The sequence below is a fragment of the Neofelis nebulosa genome, chromosome 1 (assembly GCF_028018385.1).
Source record: "Neofelis nebulosa isolate mNeoNeb1 chromosome 1, mNeoNeb1.pri, whole genome shotgun sequence".
NCBI lineage: Eukaryota > Metazoa > Chordata > Mammalia > Carnivora > Felidae > Neofelis > Neofelis nebulosa.
This window is the reverse complement of record NC_080782.1, coordinates 224,904,525-224,932,111: the sequence shown is the minus strand read 5'-3', so window position 1 is coordinate 224,932,111 and position 27,587 is coordinate 224,904,525. Positions and strand designations below refer to the sequence as shown.

Genomic DNA, 27,587 nt, shown 5'->3' with positions numbered 1-27,587 from the left:
TTTCAGGATTCTTTCCCTTTCTGTGTATTTTGTGAATTTCACTATGATATATCTTGGTGATGGCTGGCTTTTGTTGAATTTAATGGAAATTCTCTGTGCTTCTTGGATTCCAATGTTTGTTTCCTTCCCTAGATAAGGGAAGTTTTCAGCTATAAATTGTTCAAATAAACCTTCTACTCCTTTTTCTTTCTCTTCTTCTGGGACTCCTATGATACAAATGTTATTACACTTTAAGGAGTTGCTGAGTTCCCTAAGTCTACATTCATGATCCAATACCTTTCTTTCACTCTTTTTTTCAGCTTCATTATTTTCCATAATTTTATCTTCTATATCAGTGATTCATTTCTCTGCTTCACCCATCGTCAATGTCATTGCACCATTCAGTTTGCATCTCAGTTATAGCATTGTTTTATTCCAACCTGACTCATTTTTTAGTTCTTTTATCTCTGCAGTAAGGGATTCTCTAGTGTCTTCTATGCTTTTCTCAAGCCTAGCTAGTACCCTTATAATTATTCTTTTAAATTTTGGTTCAGACATCTTACTTGTATCTGTAATGATTAAACCCCTGGTTGTGACTTCTTCCTGTTCTTTCCTTTGGGGTGAATTTTCTGTCTTGTCATTTGTCTGGCTCACTGTGTGTGTGTGTGTGTGTGTGTGTGTGAGAGAGAGAGAGAGAGAGAGAGAGAGAGAGAGAGAGAGAGAGAGACTGTTAGGAAAGCCTGTTGTATTCCTGCTCCTGAGAGTAATGGCTATGTTAATAAGTGCCCCCCCAAAAAAACCCAAAAAAAGCAAAACCACAGAAGCTAGATACTAGTTGTGCTTTGGTCTGCTTGCTAAAAGAAGCTAGATCTCAAAAAAAAAAAAAAGCTAGATTCTCTTTCCCCTAGAGTTGAAGTTTGCAGCAGCACTCTGTGATCACTAGACTTGGTGCATGCAAGGGGTTTATGCGGGTCTTCTGGGGGTGGGGCCTGCTGCACCCATTCTCAGGCCAACGTGCCCTAGTGGAGATGCACCTACTGGGTGCAGGGTGGCTGGGTTTGGTGTAAACAGCTTCAGCCTCCATTGGGAGGCGCTGTTTTGCTCACTGATTTGGTCAGTGCTGATGGGGGGAGGGGAAAAATTACATGACCCCACTCTCTCCTCCCTGGAGCATGGAGCTCATGCCTGCTAATCTTCAGGGAGCTCACACAGAAGAGCCAAACAATCACTCTCTTGTGTCCCTGACTTCTGCCAGATCCCTGCACCCAAGTTGTCTGTCTGCCAAGTAGCAGAAGTCTGTGTTTTATCTCAGGAATGTAGCCGGGCTCCAAAACTCCAAATTTTAGATGTCTATGTGGGGTAGACCCATACTGATTCTCTGAGGGAGGGTCTCACTGAGTTGTGGCCAGTGCTGGTTTGTCCAGAAATCAGTTGTGTGACCATGCAGCAGTTTGGAGTTTATGGTAAAGTGCAACGGAAAGCCAGCACCAAGGTTTGCTGCCCTTAGCTGGTATTCTTTGCTCCTACACTAGGGAATAGGGCAGCACTTTGGTGGTGCCAGCTCTTTTTTCCCTGGAAAGGCCATGCCACCTCTCCCAAATGCACTCTAAGCAGGGCAACTGTTTATCCCTGTGTGATGCAGGGGATCCTCGGACCGCACTATCCACTCACAGGTCTCTGCCCTCATTCCTCACCAGATTAACTCCAAGCCCACCAGGCATGACCCTGGTGCTGGCAGGGACTCCAAAACTTCAGACTTTGCACTCCATTGCTTATAAAAACTTGCAGTAGTCAGTCCCTCTTCCTTTTCCAGTCAATGGTTTGGGGGAAGAGTTTTTCTTGAGCATTCCTCTGCATGCACTTTCATTCTTTCTCTCACTCTGTTTCTCACTCACTCTTCTCTCCATGATCAGGGCTCCTTCACCTTCATGGCCCCTGTAGTTCTTTTCTCCCCCAAATCAACTCTCCACAGGCTCCTACCTTCCACGATGTGGCTATTTTTCCATCTCTAATTGTGCAGTTTTGCTCTCTAAGTCCTCAGATCAATTTCTTGGGTGATCAAAATGATTAGATATTTATCTGGCTGTGCTCAAGGGTCAAGGCAAGCGTAGGGTCCCCCTAGGGTCCTCTGCCATCTTAACTCCTCCCCCTAAATGCAGTATTTTCAATTCACGTGTTTAAAGTCATGCAAGCTGTACGACTTCCCTGTCAAAATTACTGGTTGCCAAATTTATGCTGGTTTCTTTAGCTGTATCTTTTTTGAGTTTTATATTTTCTGTTATGTAGATGTTATAGAATATAACACCATTGCTGTCTTTGTGACGTGGTGTATGATTGTATGATTTCTGTATGTGAACTGAATGCTTAAGCTTTTGATACAGGATTCTAGAAAGCAGTACATTTTAGTGTTATAGTGAATAAGTATAATATATAAATGTTGTAAGAACTGTACAAAAATATCAAATGTATCTCAGATTTGGGGCATAAAAAGCCAGTCAAAAAAGAAGTATTTTATGATTCCACTTATGTGAAATTCAGCAATAAGTAAAACTAATCTGTGGTAACAGAAGTTAGAATAGCAATGACCTCTAGTGTGTTGGGATATTGACTGAAAAAGAGCAAGAAATGTTCTATATATTGTTCGGGGTGTTGGTTACATGCATATAGACCTATATATAATCTCATCAAAATCCACTTAAGGTAAGTGGAATTGACAGTATTTGTTATGCCTTGACAAAACTATAATTATACATGCATGTATATATGCAGACTTATATGTAGACGTATACATATATGTATGTAATTACACTGTATTAATATATAACAAAGATATAAATTACGCTAATGAATACACAGCCACACACATATGCAAACTCCTTAAACAATGGCTTTTAACTGGAGTTTCATATTACATATCATTTTATGTTTGAAATTATTTAATACACAGACTCTAAAGCAGTATGCCTCCACTATAATTTAGGATCTCAACCTAAGAACACACATTTTATCTAAAGAATTCCCATCCTTCTCCCCATGATAGACTACGAAAAATGGCCATAATTTGTTGCAATTCCTGCCAGCAAGAGATGCGGTCTATTCTACGCCTTGAATCTGGACTGAGTTGTAATTTGCTTCGTACCATAGAATGAGGTAGAAGCCATATAATACTAGTTTTGAACCTGGGCCATTAGGGGCTCTGCATTCTTCTGCTTGCTACTTGTGGGATCTTTGCCACTGCCACCATGTGAACAAGCCTCCAACTAGTCTGCTGGAGAGTGAAACATCATGTGGAGCCATCCAACCAGGCCATTTTAGACCAGCCAATCCTGATTCCAAGTAGCTGCCCACAGATGGATACATTAGCCCAGCTGTGATTAGTGACACCTGGCCCTGATCAGCAGACCCACTCAGTTAAGCCCAACCCAAGTTCAAATTTGGAAACCCCATTACTATGAACTAAGTAAATGGTTAATGCCAGAAGCCATTAAGTTTTTGCATGCTTCATTACATAGAAAAAGCTAATTGCTATCGATCCTTTATAATTTTTTACCTGGGAGAGCAAATTTTTACAACACTGCCATCTCTGAGCCAGTGGTACACTTACGACTCTGTAGTCTATGTTTAGTGAGAAATATGAACATTTGTTGTGTAAATATCCTCACCTTAATGGGATTCCTATAGAAAGACTGCTGTCCAGAAGATGGGAATGACATGGCAATAATACGCTCTGGAAGTCAAAAGAGTCATTATTATGAATGTCATTATAGATGTGAAACAATATATGAGAGCTTATTATATATGTAATCAGACTTCTTTTTCATAGAAAAGAACTTTCAGGATTGAGAATGACAGAACTACCTTTCAGATAACCAAGACAACGAATTAAATTATCCAATATAGGGGCGCCTGGGTGGCGCAGTCGGTTAAGCGTCTGACTTCAGCCAGGTCACGATCTCGCGGTCCGTGAGTTCGAGCCCCGCGTCGGGCTCTGGGCTGATGGCTCGGAGCCTGGAGACTGTTTCCGATTCTGTGTCTCCCTCTCTCTCTGCCCCTCCCCCGTTCATGCTCTGTCTCTCTCTGTCCCAAAAATAAATAAAAAACGTTGAAAAAAAAATTTAAATTATCCAATGACCATTAAACTCACATTGTGTTCCTAGCACTCAACTGGTTCCAGCCATATGTGACAAATTTGTGTTGACCTATAGTGGGAATTTATTTCTTATTTAAACACCAAAGAAAAATAAGAGATCTGGGCTCCAGGAATGGTGGCATTGGTGCTTTCCAGTGCTTCTGACTCAGAAACCTTGAGACCCCTTATTGTCTAGGGTTTGAGGAAGAGAAGAGGACTCTCTGAAATCCTTGCAACACAGGAAAACAACTAGGACTCAAATTCCAAACCAAACAAAGGGAGCCAGCTGGAAATCCGTTCAATTTCCTGTAACCAAGCAGCCCGGATTTGAGAGATCAAAGCAGATTTTCCATTGTCAGGAGGAGTAAACTACAAATATCTTGCACTACCACAGTGGCTCATATCTTCATGGGTAAAGAATGCTTTGAAATAACATGGCTCCTCAAAATAAATAAATACACTTTAAAAAGGTCGGGAGGACACCTGGGTGGCTCAGTCAGTTAAGCGCCTGACTCTTGATTTTGGCTTAGGTAATGATCTCACGGTGAGATTGAGCCCCACATCAGGCTCTGGGCAGACAGCATGGTGTCTGCTTGGGATTCTCTCCCTCCCTCTCTCTCTCTGTCCCTCCCCCACTCACACATGAACACGCTCTCTCAAAATGAATAAATAAACTTTGAAAGAACATGGCTCAGACAAAATAAGAACAAAATGAACATAATTACACACAAGAAAGATTCGAAGTGAATATAAATAAACAGTTGAACTTTACAAACCAGTAACATAGGTGAGGTCTAAGTCAAATCCATCCTTCTTGTATCGCCGTTTGTTTTCTGAAACCTAAGAGTTTAAAACAATCATTAACTTGCAAAACAAAAATCAATGTAAAATAAAGAATGTTATATAGATATCTACAACCCTTGCCAGTATTTCCTGAAACAAACATTTTCTGAATCATAAGTATGTTTTGGCCACTTACCAGCCTTCTGGCCAGCATTTCAAGATGTTTCTTTTGATGAGCCAGATGGAAAACTCTTATCAGAATAATAAGTCGTAGAGATTGAAATAAAATTGCCAATCTAACAGTAAAAAGATCAATTTTTGCTTTAGAAACAGGATTTTGTCAATATGGACCAAGTCCAGAGGACTTGTTCTTAACCAGGGTGATTTTGCACATACACAACCCCCCACCAAGTCTCCTACCCACCCACCTAGGGAATACTTGGCAATGTCTGGGGATATTTTTCATTATCATACTGTGTGTGAAGGTATGCTACTTGTGTCTAGTGGGCAGAAGCCAGGAATGTTGCTAAACACCAATCAATGCACAGGACAGCCCCTATAACAAAGAACTATCTGGTCCAAACTCTCAATAGTGCTGAGGTTGAGAAACTCTGGTAGAGAGAGAAATAGTTATAAGATAGACTTAGAATTTGTGTACTGAACTTTTGTGGCTTAAGACAAGCATTTGTCAGTCATTTTCCCATCAAAAGAAACTGAGCGTTCTTGTTCACCTTTGTTATTCCCATCCATAACAGAGGCTCACTACAGCTGCTAACATACATCAGGCAGGCAGCAGACTGAGATACTTCCCAAGTGTACTAGCTCATGTCTCTCCTACCATCAGAAAAAAACATGGCAGACCACTGATGATTTGAATATGTGCTTCTCTAGCTTGAGTGTGCACATAATTCAGTGGGCCTGGAATGGGGCTGGAGATGTTTTTCCTTTTGCATTTCTGGCAAGTTCTTAGGTGATACTGAGGTTGCCAGAGGACCATACTTGGATCCACTTATTTCAAAACAATTCCAAAAGCCTGTCATGTGATATGAAGTTTTGTTGGGACCTGAATTAAAGTCCTGGGTTACTGGAGTGCAGAAAGAAGGTGCTGGACTAATGAGCGAGTCATCCAACATCTATATCCCAATACACATCTCCTTCCTTTTCCTCATTGCCACGGTAGCGAGAGGAAGAAAGGAGGGAAAGCCATCAGTCACTTATACACATTTTAGTTTCCTGATAGCTAAGCAGTTCTAACTTTGCTTCAGCTTTCTTCATTTCAACTATACTGTAAGATTCCACCTCCATGGTGCTACCTATATCACCTTGTTTTCTGTTCTACTTGTTCCTTTTTAGGAGAATCATGATGGGAGTCTCTCAAATGTTGCATATGATCAAACCAATACTCTGGATTACAGGAAAAACCCAGGAATTTCAGGTAAGGAACTTGTGATTGAAACTCAATGGGAATTTCAAAACGTAGAAAAGTTAAATTAGGTACAAGAGGCCAAGTTCCCAGTTTGTTCTTTTGGTGTTCCATGTTCTTTATTCAGCTAAAGGTGCTTAATGTGTACACCCTTCACACTTCCCAATAAACCATGCTTTAGTGTCCAAGTATGTGGAAATTTTTCTAAATATTTCAGTTTTGGCAACTTAATTGGCTCATATTCAACACATTCAGACTTAGAAGGATTATACAAATGGAAAGCCACAGAAAGGCACCCCCCCCACACCCAGAAAAAAACAAAAGGGAAAAAATGAAAACTTTAAGAGAAATGATTATATGTTTCTTACCTGGGGATATCTTTAAGAACCTTAAGGTCATAAAACATATAAATTATATCAACCAGTAGAGTCACTACAATGATGACAGCATCTAAGCAGTTAAGTATATCAGAAAAATATAGTCGTATCCTGTAGTACAAAACAAAAAACATTAGTTTATGCTCCTTCAAAGAGGAGATAGGGATATTTTAAGAGCACAAATTATTTGACTCATCCCATTAAGAATTTTACTTAATGGATTCTTTAAAATGCATTTACTAGACTAGACTAAGAGGGAAGACATCCAAATTCTATCCTACTTTATACATACAAATGACAAAAGCATCAATGTAGCAATTCAAGTATAGTAAGAGATATGACCAAACCACTGAACAAGAGGCAAGCATTGCTTTCACATATCGGACAAGAAAAGTGGGATATTTGGCAGTCCTGCTGAGCAATAGAAGCCAAATTTGTCACGGCCTTAGAGCCACTTGGCTGTGATGAGTGTAAAAGAGGAGTTTGTGAGAGAGAGATGGGCTCCCTAATTTGGCCTGTAAACTCATCATCTGGCTTTCCAGCTACAGTAGAATCCCAATGGGCTAGTGGCCTCCACTGTGCAAAGCTGAATTTCCATCCACTTTGCTTTCCTCCCCAATACTGGCTCCCTTCAGGCAAGGACACGATGTCCCAGGGAAACCTCCCTCCAATTCTGAGGTAACCAGGCTCTGAGTAATCTGGAGGTAAAAAGTCCTCCCCTAAAGTGTGAGTATAGCAGGTCAGCAGGAGAGGAGACAAGCAGGCTTCTAAAATGCTCTGGATGAAATGAGGCTGGGGAATTAGTCCCTGCCTCCCACAGCTGACATGACCAGGGCTTGGTTCACTTGATCCACCTTTCCATAAAGCCAGCAAGTAGAGAAAAACAGCTGCTGCCTCACCACCAAGCCTTGTTGATGGGATGAACATGCTTAAGAGCTCTTGTGTAACTTTTTGGGTGGGGGGAAACTTTATAACTTATCTTTTTCTTTATTTTGATTCAAGTTAGTTAGCATATAGTGTGGTATTGGTTTCTAGAGTAGAATCCAGGGATTCATCACTTACACATAACATCCGGTGCTCATCCCAACAAGTGCCCTCCTTAATGCTCATCACCCACTTAGCCCATCCCCCCACCCACCACCCCTCCCACAAACCCTCAGTTTGTTCTCTCTAGTTAAGAGTCTCTCATGGTTCGCCTCCCTCTGTTTTTATCTTATTTTATTTTTCCTTCCTTTCCCACATGTTCATCCGGCTTGTTTCTTAAATTTTACATACGAGTGAAATCATGTATTTGTCTTTCTGATTGACTTCTTTCACTTAGCATAATACAGTGTAGTTCCATTCACGTTTTTGCAAATGGCAAGATTTCATTCTTTGTCATGGCTGAGTAATACGCCATCGTGTATATATCTATACCACATCTTTGTCCATTTATCAGTCAATGGACATTTGGGCTCTTTCCATACTTTGGTTATTGTTGATAGCACTGCTAGAAACACTGAGGTGCATGTGTTTTGAATCAGCATCTTTGTGTCTTTGGGATAAATACCTGGTAGTGAAATTGCTGAGTCATAGGGTGGTTCTATTTTTAACTTTTTGAGGAAACTCCATACTGTTTTCTGGAATGGCTGCACCAGTTTGCCTTTCCAGCAACAGTGCAAAAGTGTTCCTTCTTCTGCATTCTTGCCAACATCTGTTGTTTCCTGAGTTGTCACTTTTAGCCATTCTGACAGGTGTGAGGTGGTATCTCATTGGAGTTTTGATTTGCATTTCCCTGATGATGAGTGATGTGGAGCATCTTTTCATGTGTCTGTTAGCCACCTGGATGTCTTTTTTGGAAAATGGTCTATTCATGTCCTCTGCCCATTTCGTCACTGGATTATTTGGTTTTTGGGCGTTGAGTTTGATTCTCACATACCTTAACATAAATTTTTATTTTAACTGAGGTAGGGGTTGTTCAGACCTATTATTTAGTATTTAATACACTGTCAGCTTTTATTTAGATTCAACTCTCAGGGAGAGTTTACATTTGTACTTCACACACATATTCCTTTTAATAATGTGCATGTAGGGGCGCCTGGGTGGCTCAGTTGGTTGAGTGACCGACTTCAACTCAGGTCATGATCTCACGGTTTTTAAGTTCGAGCCCCACATCGGACTCTGTGCTGACAGCTCAGAGCCTGGAACCTGCTTCGGATTCTGTGTCTCCCTCTCTCTCTCTGCCCCTCCCCCGCTCATGCTCTGTCTCTGTCTCAGAAATAAATAAACATTAAAAAAATAATTTAAAAAATAATGTACATGTAGACACATCAGCTGCCTGGCTCTATTTTGCAAACCCTTTAAGCTTTACCTGTTGAAGGAACTATCCATAATAAGTTGCTGGAAACTAGAGTATCAGTTGCAACAATAATATTAAAGCCCACTCTAGTAGAAATTGGGATTTGGATTGTTTTCTCGTGGACCATGTGGACCATGCCTCCTCTTTAACAAAGAGGAACACATTCACATTTGGTTGGGTTGACTTGGTAATTATTTTGGGATGCTTCTCAGAGCAGTACAAAACAGCTTTATAATAGGTAAAAAAAATCAGTGAAACTTACCCTTCTACATATACTCGAAGAAGAACATCCAAGACAAAAAATAAAGAAATAGCTAAAGAAATTAAATGAATTTCCGCAGGAATATATATTGCGTTTTTAGTGACAAGCAGGTCTGTAATGACGAGGGACATATCCACAAAGACAAGCAAAATTCCAAATATTCTACAACAGATAAACAGAATAAAGATTAAATGGTTTTCACTCCTAAAGTTAGACTATATTTAGGTCAACGATCTGATAACAAAATGTAATTTAGGATTAAATTATCCACTGGTAGGGAATACTGTGTTGCCTTAAAATATCAAAAAAAACTACTAAGTTTTCGCCCAATGGAAGCAGTTATTAGAGAATTAAAATCTCCCCCACACCATTTCATGTTATCATGTCCTTTTATAAAAGACATATCAGACTAGCCCTCCAAGATAGCACAGGCAACCTGAATTAAAATTACACGTCTCCACTTGTGAACTCTTCTTAAAATCTGAGAATTTTTTAAGGGGTTTCTACCAATTTCTCATAAAAAATAAAACCACATTCATACTGATTAACTTTTACAAATATAGCAATAAAAACCAAGTGAAAGCATGACTAACATAACCTTAAAAGACCTCTTTGACCACTACGATGTTTTATCAGTGAGATTTTCAATAAGTATATGATTATATATTAATAGATGCTTCTAGCACAGTGCTAGGCACATGAGAAGGAATCATACTATATACATGATTAAACTCTAAAGTACCTCCTAAGCCTTCCTCTCATATCTAAACACATTCTTCATAAACTGAGTACACTACTTGTATAATCTATGAAGATACATTCATTAGCCTTCAAAATACTTTTTAAAAATTACAATGCAAATTAAAATATTATAAATTTAAAAGGAAGCAAGTATATTGTGTGACTCTGTATCATAGCATGAAATAAATCTTACTATCATGTAGAGAAGAAGCCTGAGTAAAATGGTCCCAGAATTAAGGAGTATTTCTAGACAAATAAAGTGTCTAATAAAAACACTTAAAGAATTTTTAAAAGCATGCTTCATTATTTTTACTTTTACAGGTAGAAAAAACATACTAATATGTTACTATTAGGCTTAGGTAAATACCATTTCTTTGAATTTCTCAATGTTCAGCTGAAACTAAAATTTCAATACAAATTATGTTACATAAAATGGGGCACAAGAGCTATTTAGCAACATACTGACAGTGAAAATGTGTTTCCCCCCTCCCAGGTCCTTTATCATTAAAAATATTAAATATTATGCATATTTAATTTCCTCCCTTTCTAGGGTCTCACATACCTGAATGTGAGTGATGATACAAGTGAGTACACAATTCTCTTAATCATGCTGCAACAAAAAGAAGTAAAAATTAAATTCCAGAGTCTTCAAATTTATCACAGATTTCTTCTAATATGGAATATGAATTTAGCCAATAAAAAAGGATTCTAGAAACATAGTTTTAAAAGAAAGTTCTTCAGAAGTTGCATAACAAAATGCTGTTTACTAGGATTTTCATTGTTCTGCTTCATGATTTTTAAGTTTTCATATGTGGAATAAATTCAAATAAAACTCTAAACTGTGTTTAGTAGTATTTCCCTTGCCTGCAAAGCCCCAATCCCAATTTGATGGTAATATTAAGTTGGGGTCATCAACTAAAGCAAGATAATGTAGAGACAGAAAGGCGTGGTAGAGAGATAGGCATTCCAGCTCTCCCATAGATGAGCTGAGGGATCCTGTGCAAGTTATCAAACCTTGGCCAGGTCTGTTTCCACAGCAGCCAAATAAAGGACTTCAGGGATAGGTAGGGAATAAATGATACTCTTGTCCTATAATGTTCATCTCTTGAAAAAAGATATCCCATAACACAACAGTTAATCATTAATGAGAATCACATTGGGGGTGCAAGTGCACTTTGGAGATAAAGAATTTTAGTAAGATATATTTCAAAGGAGAAACACCCTAGAGATTGGGCTCCTTCCATTAATAGGAGGAGGAGAGCCTGTTTGATGGGGCCTTCAAGTTATGCTTCATTTTACTCTATGGCTGGAGACAAGGTAGCCACTGGGGAGCAATTTACTGCCCTGCAGATGCCTACAATGTGGGACCCAAACTCCACTCCGGTGGCATCAATGTCAAAGCAGTGTTCATAGCCTGTACCCAAGACTGAACGAAACAATGGAGTGAACATATGCTGAATAGAACTGGGCACTCCCAAAATTGGCCACAGATGAATGGCAAAGCAGAGGTAGAAGAGCTTCCTCCTTTCTGCAAATTCTCCCTCCTCCACCTGCATCCACCACCTCTGCCCAGGCTTAGGAAGCTCAGGATAATGTGGATGTGTGCCTGATTGGCCAAAAGAGGTGAATTGCGTAGAGGTTGCCATTTTCTTAAAACATGCCCTTCTGATCCCACACAGACCGGATCTCTGGGTAGTGAAGAAATATTATGATAACCTGGAACTTGCTTGACAAAGTGACTACACAGAACCATGCCTGACAGAATCATGAGGCACAAAGGGGATGCTTTAACTCCCCTACCTCTTTCAGGGCTTCCCCAAACTACTTCAAGTAAATATACAATTGAGATTTTTAAAAAAAAGAGCATGTTAAGTGTATAGCTTTAAACAACATGTGTGGAGTTTGCAGGGAAAGAACTGTAACTCAGTAATTCTATAGGAGAACTGTTCACATTTGAAGGAGAAGCACTGTTCATATTTGAAAGGAACAGAAAAACACCCCCCAACATGCCACAGTTCAAAACATAGCAGGCATGCGTCTCTCCTAAAAACAATTACTCAAAGAAGTGCTCAACTGAGCGATGAATCAAAATGAAGAACTCAGGAATAAGGAAGATACCTCACAGGGAAAACGTGTTAAGCAATCATAAAAATTCAGAACTAAGTCTAAATAATCATTGTTAGTGTTGCATGTGGCAATGTAAACAAATGATTCTAAAACCAAGGATAAATAACATGAAATTCTCCATAATAGCATGGCTTTAATATTGCAGGTTATCTAGAGACTTCTAGGAAGATGTTGGAGTAGGAGGATACTAAGCTCACCTTGGGCACACCAGGATAGCAGCCACATCAGTGTCACTAACCCAGAAAATGACCCAAAGACTGGCAGGACAGACTTTCCACAGTTCATTATAAAGGGGAGGCCACATTGAAAAAGGGGATGTGGAGTGGAGATGCAGACGGGAACAAAAGTCCTGCTGAGACTAACCACCAACAGGAAGGATCCTGCCTGGAAAAGGGAGAGGAACAGACTCCACAGCAGGTACCCCAGTCATGGGGGGCCTGCACTGGTAAGATGAGTCTCCAAAACATTTGGCTTTGAAAATCAGTGGGGCTTAACTTTGTGAGTTTGTACAACCAGCAGGGCTTAACTCAGAGTACTTTAAAAATCAGTGGGCTTAGTTCTGGGAGAGCCAGAGGGTGATAGGAAACTGAGTCCTTGCCCTTAAAGAGCCAGAACAACAAACAATCCCACCGAGATAAACATAGAAGCATCAGGTTGAAAAATACCTGGGGTACAGTGAATGAGATTTATTTACTAATCTCAGAGTGTGTGCTAGAGAGTAGGGCTCCTTAGTGAGATCCCTGGGAGATCCAGGGAGAGTGGGACCATTTGCCACCACCCCCCCCCCCCAGCCTAGATATCCTGGCACTTGTGGGAACCAGTGGGAACACTCTTCACCTGCCTTGCTAACACTATGCACCTGGCCCTCATGCTCTCCTGTGAATCTGCCACATTCAACATGCCCCACTCAGAGGGGCTCCCTTCAAAGCGGCATTTGCCCTGAGGAGAGGGGAAGAGAACTACACACACCAATTCCACTGCAGTCCCAGCAGTTGAAACTTATAACTGGCAGTACAGAGTGCCCTGTCAACCAATGTACATGTCACCTGAGCAGATGGACTGGGGGTAGGCATCTGATGTGATTGCCATCCCCTCCCACCAATAAAAACTTCCCAGGGGGCAGCACAGGAAGAGAGACCAACAGTTTGGGCCACCGAAGTTCTGGAAGATAAACTGGGGGGAGGCATTTAGACAGTCTGCAGGCCCCACCCACCAACCAAATTTTCTCAGAGTACAACACAAGGCGAGTGCCGTGAGTTCACTGTGACTACAGTCCCAGCAAATGGGTTGAAGCCAGGCATCTTTTCTGACTGCTGACACCACTCAACTGCAAGTCCACAGCGGCCCCAGACTGGCCCCTTAACAGCAGAGGAACCACACCCTGCTTACTACAGGCAACATAGGCCATTGTAGCCAACTGGACTGAAAGGAAATGAGGCTTAACCACAAGAGTAGAATGCATGCAATCCACGTAGGAGATACCTATTTTTGGTAAACAGGCACTACGGAACCTCTTATTCATAACACCACTACTTTCAAGGTCAAGAGACATAACTGACTTTCCTGATACATAGAAACAAACACAGTGAGTTAGATAAAGTAAGGGAACAGAGGAATATGTCATAAATGAAAGGACAGGACAAAACTACAGCAAAAGAGCTAAAATGAAACATAGATAAGCAATATGCCTGATAAAAAAGTCAAAGTAATGGTCACAAAGATACTTACTGGAAAAAAAAAAAAAGACTGGAGGACCTCAGGGAGAACTGTAAAAAAGATATAAAATATAACAAAGAACCAATCAGAAGTGAAGAACTCGATAACTGAAATTAAAAAAAAAAACAAAACACTAGAGGGAATAAAGAATAGAGGCAGAAGAATGGATTAGCAAGCTGGAAGATAGAATAACAGAAAGCAACCAAGCTTAACAACAACAACACAAAAGAATAAAAATGTGAATAGGTTAAGGGAATCAAGCAAAATCATCAAGCATAGTAACATTCACATTATAGGAATCCCTAAAGGAGAAGAGAGGGACAAGGGGGCAGAAAATTTATTTGAGGATATCATAGTTGAAAACTGCTTATATCTGGGGACAGAAACAGGCACCCAGATCCAGGAGGCACAGAGAGCTCCCAACAAAATTAATACAAAGAATTCCACACCATGACACATAACATTTAAAAAGGCCAAAGGTAGTGATAAAAAGATTTTTTAAAGCAGCAAAGGAAAATAAAGCAGTTATATAAAAAGGAAATCCCATAAGACTATCAGCTGGTTTTTCAGCAGAGACTTTGCAGGGAAGAAGAGAGTAGCATAATATATTCAAAGTGCTGAAAGGAAAAAAACCTACAGTCAAAAATATTCTATCCAGCATGGCTGTCATTCAGAATAGGAGAGAGCAAGAGTTTCCCAGACAAAAGTGAAAGGAGTTCATTACTACTAAGCAAGTCTTACAAGAAATGTTAAAGGAAATTCTTTCAGTGGAGAGAAAAGGCCATTATCAAAAGTAAGAAAATTATGAAAGGAAAAAATTTCACAGGTAAATACAAACAGGTAAATAACTATAGTAGACTAGTTACTTATAAAGCCAGTATGGAGGTTAAAGCAAAAAGCAGCAAAATCAAATATATCTATAAAAATCATTCAAGGGATTCACAAAATAAAAGGATGCAAAGTATGACATCATATACATAAAACACGAGGTGTGTAAAAATTTAGTGCTTTTAGAAAGTGTTCAAACTTAAGCAACCACCAATTTAATATAGACTGCTATGTGCATAAGATGTTATACATGAACCTAATAATCACAAATCAAACAGCTGTAATAGATTATGCAAAAAATAAAGAGAAAGGAATCCAAGGATATCACTAAATGAGACATCAAACCACAAGGGAGAGAGCAAGAGAAGGAACAGAGAAGAACTACAAAAACAACTGTAAAACAAATAAGTACATATACCTATTAATAATTACTTAAAATGTAAATGAACTAAACTTTCCAATAAAAAGACATAGAGTGACTGAATGGATAAAAATATCTATCTATATGCTGCCTACAAGAGACTCATTTCAGATCTAAAGACATACAGATTGAAAGTGAGGGGATGGAAAAACATTTACCATACAAATGGAAGCAAATGGCTGGGATAGCAATACTTACATAAAAAAGTCTTTAAACAAAGAGACAAAGAGACATAATGATAAAGGGAACAAACCAGCAAGAAAACATAACTGTATGCACCCAAATATAAATTATGCACTCAACTTGGGAGAACATAAATCCATAAAGCAACTATTAACACATATAAAGCAAGAAATTGAGAGTAATAGCATGATAGTAGGGGACTTTAATACCCCCATTTACATCAATGGACAGATTATCCAGACAGAAAATTAACAAGGAAACTGTGGTTTTTGAATGACTCATTGGATCAGATGGACCTAACACATATATTCAGAACACTCCATCCTAAAACAGCAGAATATACATTCTTTATGAGTGCACATGGAACATTCTCCAGAATAGATAACATGTTAGGCCACAAATCAAATCTCAACAAATTCCAAAGGATTGAAATCATATCATACATCTTTTCTAACCACAATGGTGTGAAACCAGAAATAAATTTTGGATGCAACAAAAGTTGTTCTGAGAGGAAAGATTATAACAATACAGGCCTACCTCAACTACCACAAAATATCTCAAATGAACAACCTAACCTTACACCTAAAGGAACTGGAAAAAGGACAAAGCCCAAAGCCAGTAGAAGGAAAGAAATAATAAAGATTAGAGCAGAAATAAGTGAAATGGAGACTAAAACAAAAACAGTAGAACAGATAAATGAAAGCAGAAGCTGGTTCTTTGAAAAGATCAACAAAATTGGTAAACCTTTAGTCAGACTGAGAGAGAGAGAGAGAGAGAGAGAGAGAGAGAGAGAGAGAGGGAGAGGGAGGGAGAGGGAGAGAGGGAAAGCAAGAGCAAGAGAGCACACACAAGGGCGAGTGCATGCAAATAAATTCAGAAATGAAGGAGGGAAGAGAATGACCAACACACAAAAATACAATTATAAGAGAATATCATAAAAAATTATATGCAAACAAACTGGACAACCTACAAGAACTGGATAATTACTAGAAACATAACATCCCAAAACTGAATCAGGAAGACATCAAAAATTTGAACAGACCAATTACTAGCATGAAATTGATTCAGTAATCGAAACTACTCCTGATAAACAAAAGCCCAGGACCAGATGGATTTACAGGGGAATTCTATTAAACACTTTTTAAAAAATTTTTTAAATGTTTATTTATTTTTGAGACAGACAGAGACAGAATGTGAGCTGGTTAGGGGCAGAAAGAGAGGGAGACAGAATCTGAAGCAGGCTCCAGGCTCCAAGCTGTCAGCACAGAGCCTGACGTGGGACTCGAACTCACGAGCTGTGAGATCAAGACCTGAGCCAAAGTCAGTTGCTCAACCAACTGAGCCACTCAGGCGTCCCTCTATTAAACATTTAAAGAAGAGTTAATACCTATTCTTCTCAAATTATTCTAAAAATAGAAGAGGAAGGAAAGCTTCCAAATTCATTCTATAAGGTCAGCATTATCCTGATACCAAAACGTGATAAATACACTACAAAAAAAAGAATTAGAGGCCAATATCTTGATGAACACAGATGCAAAATTCCTCAACAAAATGGTAACAAATCAAATCCAACAATGCATTAAAATTTTTTTCACCACAATCAAGTGGGATTTATTCCAGGGATGCAAGAGTGGGCCAATATTCACAAATCAATGTGATACAACATATCAACCAGAGAAAGGATCAAACATATATGGCTATTTCAATTGATGCAGAAAAGGCACCTGATAAAATACAACATACATTTATGATAAAAACTCAATAAAAGTAGCTTTAGAGGGAACATACCTCAATAAAATAGAGGCCATATATGACAAACCCACAATAACATCATAATCAGTGGTGAAAACTGAGAGCTTTCCCTTTAAGATATAGAACAAGACAAGGATGTCCACTCTCGCCATTTTTATTCAACATGGTACTGAAAGTCCTAGCCACAGCAATCAGACAAGAAAAAAGAAACAAAAGGAATTTAAATTGGTAAAGAGAATATTAGAGTCTCTGCTTACAGATGACCTAAAACTATATATAGAAAAACCCTAAAGACTCCACCAAAACTACTATAACTGATAAAGTCAGTAAAGTCCCACAAAACCAAATTAATATACAGAAATCTGTTGCACTTCTATACACTAATAAAGAAGTAGCAGAAAGACAAATTAAGAAAACAATCCCATTTGTAACTGCACCAAAAAGAGTAAACTACCTAGGAATAAACTTACCCAAGGAGATGGAAGACCTGTACTCTGCATACTATCAAACATCAATGAAAAAAGGAAAGCAAACAAATGGAAGCCATTCCATGGTCATGGACTGGGAAAACAAATATTGTTAAAATAGCCATACTACCCAAAGCAATCTACAAATTTAATGTAATCCCTATCAGAGCACCAAAAGCACTTTTCACAGAACTAGAACAAATAATCCTAAAAATTTGTTTGGGACCGCAAGAGACATCAAATAGCCTAATCAGTCTTGACAAACAACAACAAAGTTGGAAGTGTCCTAATCCCAGATATCAAGATACACTACAAAGTTGTAGCAATCACAACAGTATAGTATTGGCACAAAAACAGACAGGCAAATGGAACAGAACAGAGAGCCCAGAAATAAACCCATGCTTTTATGGCAAATTAATCTACAACAAAGGAGGCAAGCATATACAATGGGGAAAAGATTGTCTCTTTAACAAATGGTGTCAGGAAAACTGGACAGCTACATATAAAGGAGTGAAACTGGACCACTTTCTTACACCACACACATGAACAAACTCACAACAGATTAAGGGCCTAAATATGAGACCTCAAATTATAAAGTTCAATGAAGAAAACATAGGCAGTAATTTCTTTGAGATCAGCCATAGCAACATTTTTCTATATATGTCACCTAACGTGAGGAAAACCAAAGCAAAATTAAACAACTTGGACAACACCAAAATTAAGAGCTCTTGTAGAGTCAAGGAAACAATCAACCAAATGAAAAGACAACTGTCTGAATGTGAAAGGATATTTGCAAATTACATACCTGAAAAACAGGGTTAGTATCCAAAATATATAAAGAACTTATACAACTCAACACCAAAAAACCCCAAATAGTCCAATTAAAAAATGGGCAGAAGACATTTCTCCAACAAGACATACAGATAGCCAACAGATAACATGAAAAGATGCTCAACATCACTTATTATTAGGGAAATGCAAATCAAAACCACAATGACCTATCTCCTCACACCTGTCAGAATTGCTAAAATCAAGCACACAGGAAACAGGTGTTGGTGAGGCTGTGGAGAAAAAGGAACCCTCAAGCACTGTAGGTGGCAATACCATCCGGTGCAGCCACTGTGGAAAACAGATGGATGTTCCTCAAAAAGCTAAAAATAGAATTACCATATGATCCATTAATTCTACAACTGAGTATTTACCCAAAAAATATGAATTTGAATGTTTACTGCAACATTATTCACAATAGCCAAATTGTGAAAGCAAGCCAAGTGTCCATTGATAGATGAATGCCTAAAGAAGAGGTGGAATATATACAAAACAGAATATCATTCAGCCATAAAAAATGAAATTTCACCATTTGCAACAACCTGGACAGATCTAGAGAGTATAATGCTAAGTAAAATAAGCCAGAGAAAGACAAATACCAAATGTGGAATTTAAGAGGCAAAACAGGGGCGCCTGGGTGGCTCAGTCGGTTAAGCGAAGGACTTCAGCTCAGGTCACGATCTCGCGGTCCGTGAGTTCAAGCCCCGTGTCGGGCTCTGGGCTGATGGCTCAGAGCTCAGAGCCTGGAGCCTGCTTCCGATTCTGTGTCTCCCTCTCTCTCTGCCCCTCCCCCATTCATGCTCTGTCTCTGTCTCAAAAATAAATAAACGTTAAAAAAAAAATTTAAGAAGCAAAACAAACAAACAGAGACAAGGGGTCCCTGAGTGGCTCAATCGGTTAAGCGTCTGACTTTTGGTTTTGGCTCAGGTCATGATCTCACAGTTTGTGGGCTCAAGCCCTGTACTGGGCTCTGCACTGGCAGTGCAGAGCCCGCTTGGGATTCTTTCTCTCTTTCCCTCTTCCTCTGCCCCTCCCTTGCTCTCTCTCTCTCAAAATAAATAAATAAACCTAAAAATTTTTTTCAAAGAAATAAAGAGACAAAAAAATCAGACACTTAAATATAGAGAACAAACTGATGGTTATAGATGAGAGGTAGGTGGAGGATGGGTCAAATAGGTGAAGGGGATCAAAAAGTACATTTATCATAACGAGAGCTGAGGAATGTATAGAATTGTTGAATCACTATATTGTACACCTGAAACTAATATGACACTGTATGTTAATTATACTGGAATTTAAAAAAAAACTTGTTCCTGCAGCAGTTATTGGTAAAATATCCATGTCCCACCACCTCAAAGCAGTTGCAAACTTCCCTAGGTTTCTTAGGGTATTCGTGTCCATTTATCCCTCACTTGGCTCAAGTGCTTCAGCCCCTTCACAGATTGGTAAAAACGGAATCCCAGTGGGACTGGTCCTCAAAGGAAAGAGAAGCATTCAAGCCAAGGTGGCTGTTAAACAGGTCCAAGCCTTAGGTGTTTGTGTATAGGGACAACCATTTGAATGGATGCAGCCGGTCACCCAGAAGGGGTTTAGATGGAACTTGTAGCGATGGCAAGGGCACAAATGCATACTGTTAGGTTTCCGGTCACAGTTACAGAAAGAAGCTGCAATGTGGTATTGCATTTTAGAACACCTGTGTGCTACTTACCAGGCCTTACAGCAAGCAGAAGACATGACTAAAAGAATCCCAGTGACCATTCGCATTCAGTACCCTAGAGCAGGATGGCTAAAGGATACATTTCAAGAGTCCAAGTCAGGCATTGCCCAAAAATCCAGACTGCAGCCAAAAGGCATGTCTTCTTGCCACAACATAGTACCTTCATAAACATCCCTCTTATTGTAGATCTGTACTCCATTCTTGGCCTTGTGACTCATGTCACCTCTGAAGGACAGCCATTAGCTAGCTGAGGCAGCAAAGCCACCGCAGCTGCCACTTTTTATGCAGAAAGGAGGTGGACCGATCCCTGAGCATGCCTGTACACTGAAGAGTCAACAAGAGGTGACCCCTGCACCTTGACAGCTATTGCCATCCAACCCTCAACTGAAAGTATCTGGAAAGATTCTGGCACTGGACACAGTAGCCCACGGCAGTGGGCTGAATTGCAAACAGCATAGATGGCATTGTGCCATGAGCCTGATTCCACTGTTCTATGAATAGATAGCTGGGAAATCTACAAGGGACCAGCCATTGGCTTCTCCAATGGGAGGCACAGGACTAGATGGTGGCAGGGTGACCACTTTGGGAAACAACATGTAGAACTCCAATGCACATGAGGTAAACATTACTGTTTACCATGTAGATGCACACACCCCACCTGGTAACCGACAGGCTGATGAATTGGGCTGCATCCACCTCCTAGAAGACATTCCAATGGAAGACACTGCCACCTGGCTACACAACATGAGAAATCGAGGACAACAGACGTTGTGGGCCATTGCTAAGAACTGGGGCTTGCCGCTGCATGACAAAGACATTGCAACCATCTGCCAAGAAGGCCCAACCTGTGGCCAGGATTGACTATGACCTTTACTGAGAGGCACCAGACAGATAGTGGGGAGGTGGGCACCCCATTCAGAGATGGAAGATTGACTATATTGGTCCCCTGCCTCTCTCTGATGGCTGCTGTTATATTTTGACATGTGTGACACTTATTCAGGACACCTGCAAGCCAACCCCAGTAAATGTACCACACAGAGGGCCACCATCTGTGGCCTGGAACAGCCGTGTGCTGCATACAGGGTGCCCACTGACCCTGACAGCAATCAAGGCTCCCACTTCAGAGGACATGAAGTGCAAGTGCGGGCAAAAGCTCAAGACGTCCATTGGCATTTCCATCTACCATACAATGCCACCCCAGCTGGGTTGATAGAATGCAGGAGTGGCCTGTTGCAACAACTAACTAGAAACCCATTCACTGGCCTTTTGGACACATCACCTGTCAACAGCTATATGGACATTAAACAAACATGTACATTCCAGTCGACCCAGTGCCTATACTCACGCAAGGGCCTGATGTCACCCTTAGAATATAAGTAGACAGCATGCAGGAAAGATGTTCTTTGCTGCAGGTAGGAACACAAGGGAACCTTTTACTGCCCTTGCCACAAGATCTATTTACAGGGGAACACGTAGTTGCCTGTCCCTGGAAATGGCAAACAAGTCCACAGTGTTTTGGGTTTTTGGCCCCATAGGGATAGGGATAGAACAGGTCCTAACCACCACCCCATTTCTTCACCCCACTCCACTGAAAACAATGAAAACATCCCTAGGCCTCTCATAAAAAAGGGACACTATCATAATTGCCTTATGGAGCATTGTTTTACCCCCATAACCTTTTCAGATTTGACCTACCTTGTAGCAGAAGGGGAACAAACAATTTGGTACTGCAAACCTGGAGCTAAACTGCAGCCAAGGGTGGGGTTATCTCAGAACACCACCACTTCCTGCATTCTATTAGACAACTGAGACTTTCCTTTTCTGGTGCCTACTCAACAGCTTACTTTTTGCCCTTAGATTCTGCATAAGAAACCTGTTTACTGAGAGGGCCCTGACTATATATAGCTTTTCTACAGAATAAGACCAACTGTTGGGTGTATAGTGAACTCCCCCTATCAGCGACCGTGGGCCTCCTCTGGGGAATCCAAGCCGCCAACCTCAGCATTTGGGAAGGCTTCTACCCTTGGTGTAACACCTTTAGGGCCCCTACCCGGACTGACCCATATTCGCTAAGTGTTCAGGCTTCCCACCCAGGAAGACACAAAGGACGAAATTTTCCAATTGATATGGGAACAAATAAGACTCTGCCAATGGAATATGCCATTGGGATGGCTTGGGATGATTAACTGCAACCCAGGTGCAAATTATGGGAGTGGCCCCATGGTGCATAGTGAGGCGCAACAGGACCACAAATGCTATAGGTCATAACGTAGGATGGACATGCACACAACAATGCAATTAACACTGTACTCATCACTGCTGATACTTGGCTGTGGAAACAACATGCATCCGTTCCTGTGGGTGCCTTCCTCTCTCTGTGGGGATGGCTCTGGGCATGTGGTACTCACAGCTGTCCCTACTTAACCTATAACTAGACTAGGTGCTGCACCTAGGGGTGGCCCTACCTGCCAGGCTGTATACTCACCCAGTCACAGGAGAAGCCTACCAACTGGGAGGTGGTCAGGGCCCGATACAGAACCAACAGATCATCTTGATGGTTCCATCCCCTGTCCACTCTCTTCCCTCTGTGGCCACAACTGACATAAAATGGTGGGTACAGACCTTAGCCAAATGCATGGTTGCCACCTTTAATTCCACGCATAAGGTAATCATCCTCCTTACCGGGGAGGGTTTCCAAATGAGAAAAGTAGTTCTGCAAAGTAGGATGGTTTCTGACATATGTCATCATCAAGGCAGATTGCAGCACGTATATACCTGACTATTCCACATTTCTCAAGCCATGGCTAGTTTAAACACAGATATTAAAGCCATTGATTCCCTGGACACTGGTCTTGTTAGTGCTTGTTTAAATAAAGCACTTGCCTTCTTCCTGGAAAAATGTTTTTTGTAGTTTCTTAGCTATTTGTGTTCTATTATTTGGATGTTGTGGCTTATACTGTTGCTGTGGGATTTGATTGCAGTGCACCTCAGCATACCTGGCCCCAGGAACATTATGGAAGAGGAGCACGTAAAGAATGTACAGGCCATTCGGGGTGTGCAGGGATGGAGTATATGGTACATGCTGGATAGCTAGTTCATGCAAGCATAACCCAACTGCCTGTTAATCACTTTCTTGAGAATGTAGAGATCCCATCCTCCCTCCATATTCCTATCAAGCAGAATATGCAGAAAAAATGCTGTTCAGGGTTCAAAGTCAGGGGCTCTGGGGCACCTCCCTTATAATGAAGGGTGTCCTGGTGGCAGGCCTCGATCTCCTCAAAAACACTGGCCATGCAAGGAAGAGAAGGGCCACTGGTGGCTGTGGATACTTAACTGACTGATCCACCCAGGTGCCCCAAGATTCGGCAATTCTATTCCTCAGTATTAACCAAAGATAAATGAAACTTATGTCTACACAAGGCTTTGCTCACAAATGTTCCTACCACATTATTCGTAACAGGCCCAAACTGGAAATAATACAAATGACCATTAATGACGGAATGGATAAGAAAATATGGTTATGTTCAAAGAGTGGAATACAAGTCAGGAACAAAAAGAAACAGACTACTGACACATGTATTAATATGGTTAAATCTCCAATACATTATGCTACATGTAAGAGGCTACAATTCTGCTCAAATCTATTAAATAACATTCTGGAAAAGGTAACACTATAAGGACAGAAAACAGAGCAGTGATTGCCACAGGCTGGGTTGTAGGAGGAGCTGAACACAAAGGGACTTGAGAAATTTTAAGGGCATGTTAGAATCATTCTTATCATGATTATGGTGGTGGTTACATGAATGTATTAGTCAAAACTCACAGAATTGCCACAAAATGCATGAAATTCATCACATATAAGTTGTATCTTAAGTTAAAAAAATGTCTTAGTGTGCTGTAAATTATACTTTAATGTGTGAAAACTAATGTTTTCAACAAGCTAGTAAAATCATGGAATAAAATAGATTCTGGAAGCAACAAGTATGCAAAGATTCATAATATAATAGAAAGGGATTTAAAAATCATTGAAAAAGATAAATTTTTTCAATAAAGGGTTAATTGATTCAACCAAACTCATTGAATGCCTACTATGTGCCATGGAACTGCTTTAGACACTACACAGATAGCAATTAAAATAGAAAAAATTTTATTCCTTTATTGTGCTTGCATTCTTGTTGTGAAGATAGACCATAAATACAGTAAATAAGCAAGTATCATCGTAAGTTATAGGGTGATAAGCACAGTAAAGGTAATTAAAATGGGGCAAAGAAAATGGAGGGTGATGCAATTTTGACGTGGGAAAACTAGTAGTCACGTGGGAGAAAAATAGATTCCTACACTTTATACCTTAATGCAAAATAAATTCTGGGAAGATGTTTCATTTAAATGTAGAAAATAATTTCAAAATATAGTAGAAATTTTGGTGTATATATGAAAATCTTGAGTAGATACTTTCTAAGTATGACCCTAAAGGCATGAATCATAAAGTATAGATATATTCTATTGCATGAAAATTATAAGTTTCTGTATAGTGAAAAGCTAGAGAAACTGGGAAAAATTACTTGCCCTATATAGGATATAATAAAGATCGATATATTTAAGTTTTCAATCCAACAACAGAGATACAAAACACAATTTTAAATGGGCAAAGGTATTTTGCCAATAAAGAAATTCAACTCTATGAAAAAAGTATGTCAAAGAGATGTACATTAGAACAAACATATTTACTAATATTGATAAGATCAAAGATGACTAGTGTGGGTAAGGAGGAAATGCATACCTCTGTATCTTGGTGTAGGAGAGCTTATCAATATCAATAGACTCATAAGCATTTCTTTTGACACAGAATTCCACTTCTAAGAACTTATCATAAGGAAATGATAACACACAGAGATTTGGTCTCAAATATTTGTCACTTTTTGCAACAGTAAAAGTTGTAAAAGATGTCCAGCAATATCTATTTAAATAAATTATGGCACATCTATGCCATGACAAATTTATTACACAGCTGTTAAAAATGTTAAAGTAAATCAACTCAGCTATTGGCAGAACCTCAGTAAAAATTTTGAAATGTTAAAAATATATAATCGGGGCGCCTGGGTGGCGCAGTCGGTTAAGCGTCCGACTTCAGCCAGGTCACGATCTTGCGGTCCGTGAGTTCGAGCCCCGCGTCAGGCTCTGGGCTGATGGCTCAGAGCCTGGAGCCTGTTTCCGATTCTGTGTCTCCCTCTCTCTCTGCCCCTCCCCCGTTCATGCTCTGTCTCTCTCTGTCCCAAAAATAAATAAAAAAACGTTGAAAAAAAAAAAATTTAAAAAAATAAAAATATATAATCAAATGTATATGTGTATTTTATTAACCTGGAAATATATTCATAATACATCACTAAGGAACAAATGTATTTTTAAACACATATAAGTATGGCAAAAATAAACTATTGGGACTACATGAAAATAAAAAGCTCTGCATAGCAAAGGAAACAATCAACAAAACTAAAAGGCAACCTATGGAATGGGAGAAGATGTTTGCAAGTGACATAGCTGATAAAAGGTTAGTATCCAAAATATGCAAAGAACTTCTACAACTCAACACTAAAAAAAACCAAGTAATCCAATTTAAAATGGGCAGGAGATATGAACAGACATTTCTCAAAAGACAACATACAGATGGCCAACAGACACTTGAAAACATGCTCAACATCCCAAGGCATCAGGGAGATGAAAATCAATGAGATAATACCTCCCCACTGTCAGAATGGCTGGAATCAATAACACAAACAACAAGTGTTGGTGAGGATGTGGAGAAAAAGGAATGCTTATGCACTATTGATGGGAATGCAAACTGTACAACCACTCTGGAAAACAGTATGGAGTTTCCTCGAAATATCAAAAAAAAAGAACTACACTGTGATCCGGTAATCTCACTATGGGGTATTAGCCCAAAGAATATGGAACACCAATTTGAAAAGATATGTGCACCCCTATGTTTACTGCAGCATTATTTACAATAGCCAAGATATGGAAGCAGCCCAAGGGTCCACTGATAGATGAATGGATAAAGAAGATGTGTATATACATACAACAGAATATTATTCAGCCATAAAAAGAAATGAAATCTTCCCTTTTGCAATGACATGGATGGAGCTAGAGAGTATAATGCTAAGTGAAGTAAGTCACAGAAAGACAAATACCATATGATTTCACTCCTATGTGGAATTTAAGAAACAAACAAAGGGGAACAAAGAGACAAACCAAAAAACAGACTCTTAACTGGATTACCAGAGGACAGGTTGGTGGGAAAATGAATGACCTAGGTGAAGGGGATTAAGAATACACTTATCATGATGAGCACTGAGTAATATATAGAACTGTTCAATCACTATATTGTACACCCGAAATATAACACTGTATGTTAAGTACATTGAAATTAAAAAACTTAATAAAAAACTAATGTAAGCATACCTTATCCATAAACAAAACATGTATAAAGAACCTAAAATAACAGGTTTCAAAAATTAAAAATTACTATTTATGGGTAGATTTATTGCTTGTCTGTATTTTCTGATTTTCCTAATAGAACTTTTGTTGTGTTATTTTTGGCTTTTAGCATACAACTTATTTATGGTGCTTTAGTTTTAAAAACACTTTTACACCTATTATTTACTTTTATTATTAGTTTTTAATTATGTAACACCCAGTAGATAGGTACTGTAAATAGTAATGTACCAGTTTACAGATGCCCCTCTCTTTTTTCCCCCTTTGCGTGTTTTGTTTCTTAAATTCCACAAAGGAGTGAAATTGTATGGTATTCGTCTTTCTCTAACTGACTTACATTGCTTAGCATTATATTCTAGCTCCATTCATGTCATTCAAATGCGAAGATTTCATTCTTTTTTATGGCTGAATAATATTCCAGTGTGTATGTATGTAGGTGTGTGTGTGTGTGTGTGTGTGTGTGTGTGTGTGTGTGTATCTTCCACATCTTCCTTATCTATTCATCAATCAATAGACACTTTGGTTACTTCCATAATTTGGCTATTGTAAATAACACTGCTATAAACACAAGGGTGCATGTATCCATTTGAATTAGTGTTTTTGTATTCTTTGGGTAAATACCCAGTAGCGCAATTGCTGGATCATAGGGTAGTTCTATTTTTAACTTTTTGAGAAACTTCCATACTGTTTTCCACAGTGGCTGCAAACAGACTTTTAACTGAGGGGAGGTGGGTTACCAGAGGGGAGGTGGGTAGGAGGATGAATTAAATAGGTGATGGGGACTAGGGGTGCATTTGTCATAATGAGCATAGAGAAATGTATGGAATTGATGGATCATTGTATTGTACACCTGAAACTAATATAACACCATATGTTAACTACAGTGGAATTAAAAACTTAAAAAACTTTGCCTCAGTCCTGGGCAGTCTTGTTGCAGAAAATGTATAGCTAATACCAAGACCTAAAATTTAATTAAATAGCACAGTTTACTCTTCAGTAATGGCCCATGATAAAAAGTCATAGA

At 39.5% G+C, this 27,587-nt stretch overlaps 1 protein-coding gene across 4 annotated transcripts in view; it reads right to left on the bottom strand.

Annotated features, from left to right (window-relative positions):
- LOC131486637 (phosphatidylinositol 3,4,5-trisphosphate 3-phosphatase TPTE2-like) overlaps positions 1-27,587 on the bottom strand; it is a 166,476-nt gene that overhangs the window by 78,827 nt on the left and 60,062 nt on the right. For all 4 annotated transcript variants that reach the window (XM_058686548.1, XM_058686554.1, XM_058686542.1 and 1 more), the window contains 6 exons: positions 10,595-10,642; positions 9,292-9,453; positions 6,683-6,802; positions 5,088-5,187; positions 4,885-4,948; positions 3,642-3,706 (listed from right to left, as the gene is read on the bottom strand). In XM_058686548.1, coding sequence (XP_058542531.1) covers positions 3,642-3,706; positions 4,885-4,948; positions 5,088-5,187; positions 6,683-6,802; positions 9,292-9,453; positions 10,595-10,642 — 559 coding nt within the window. The remainder of the gene's footprint in view (positions 1-3,641; positions 3,707-4,884; positions 4,949-5,087; positions 5,188-6,682; positions 6,803-9,291; positions 9,454-10,594; positions 10,643-27,587) is intronic.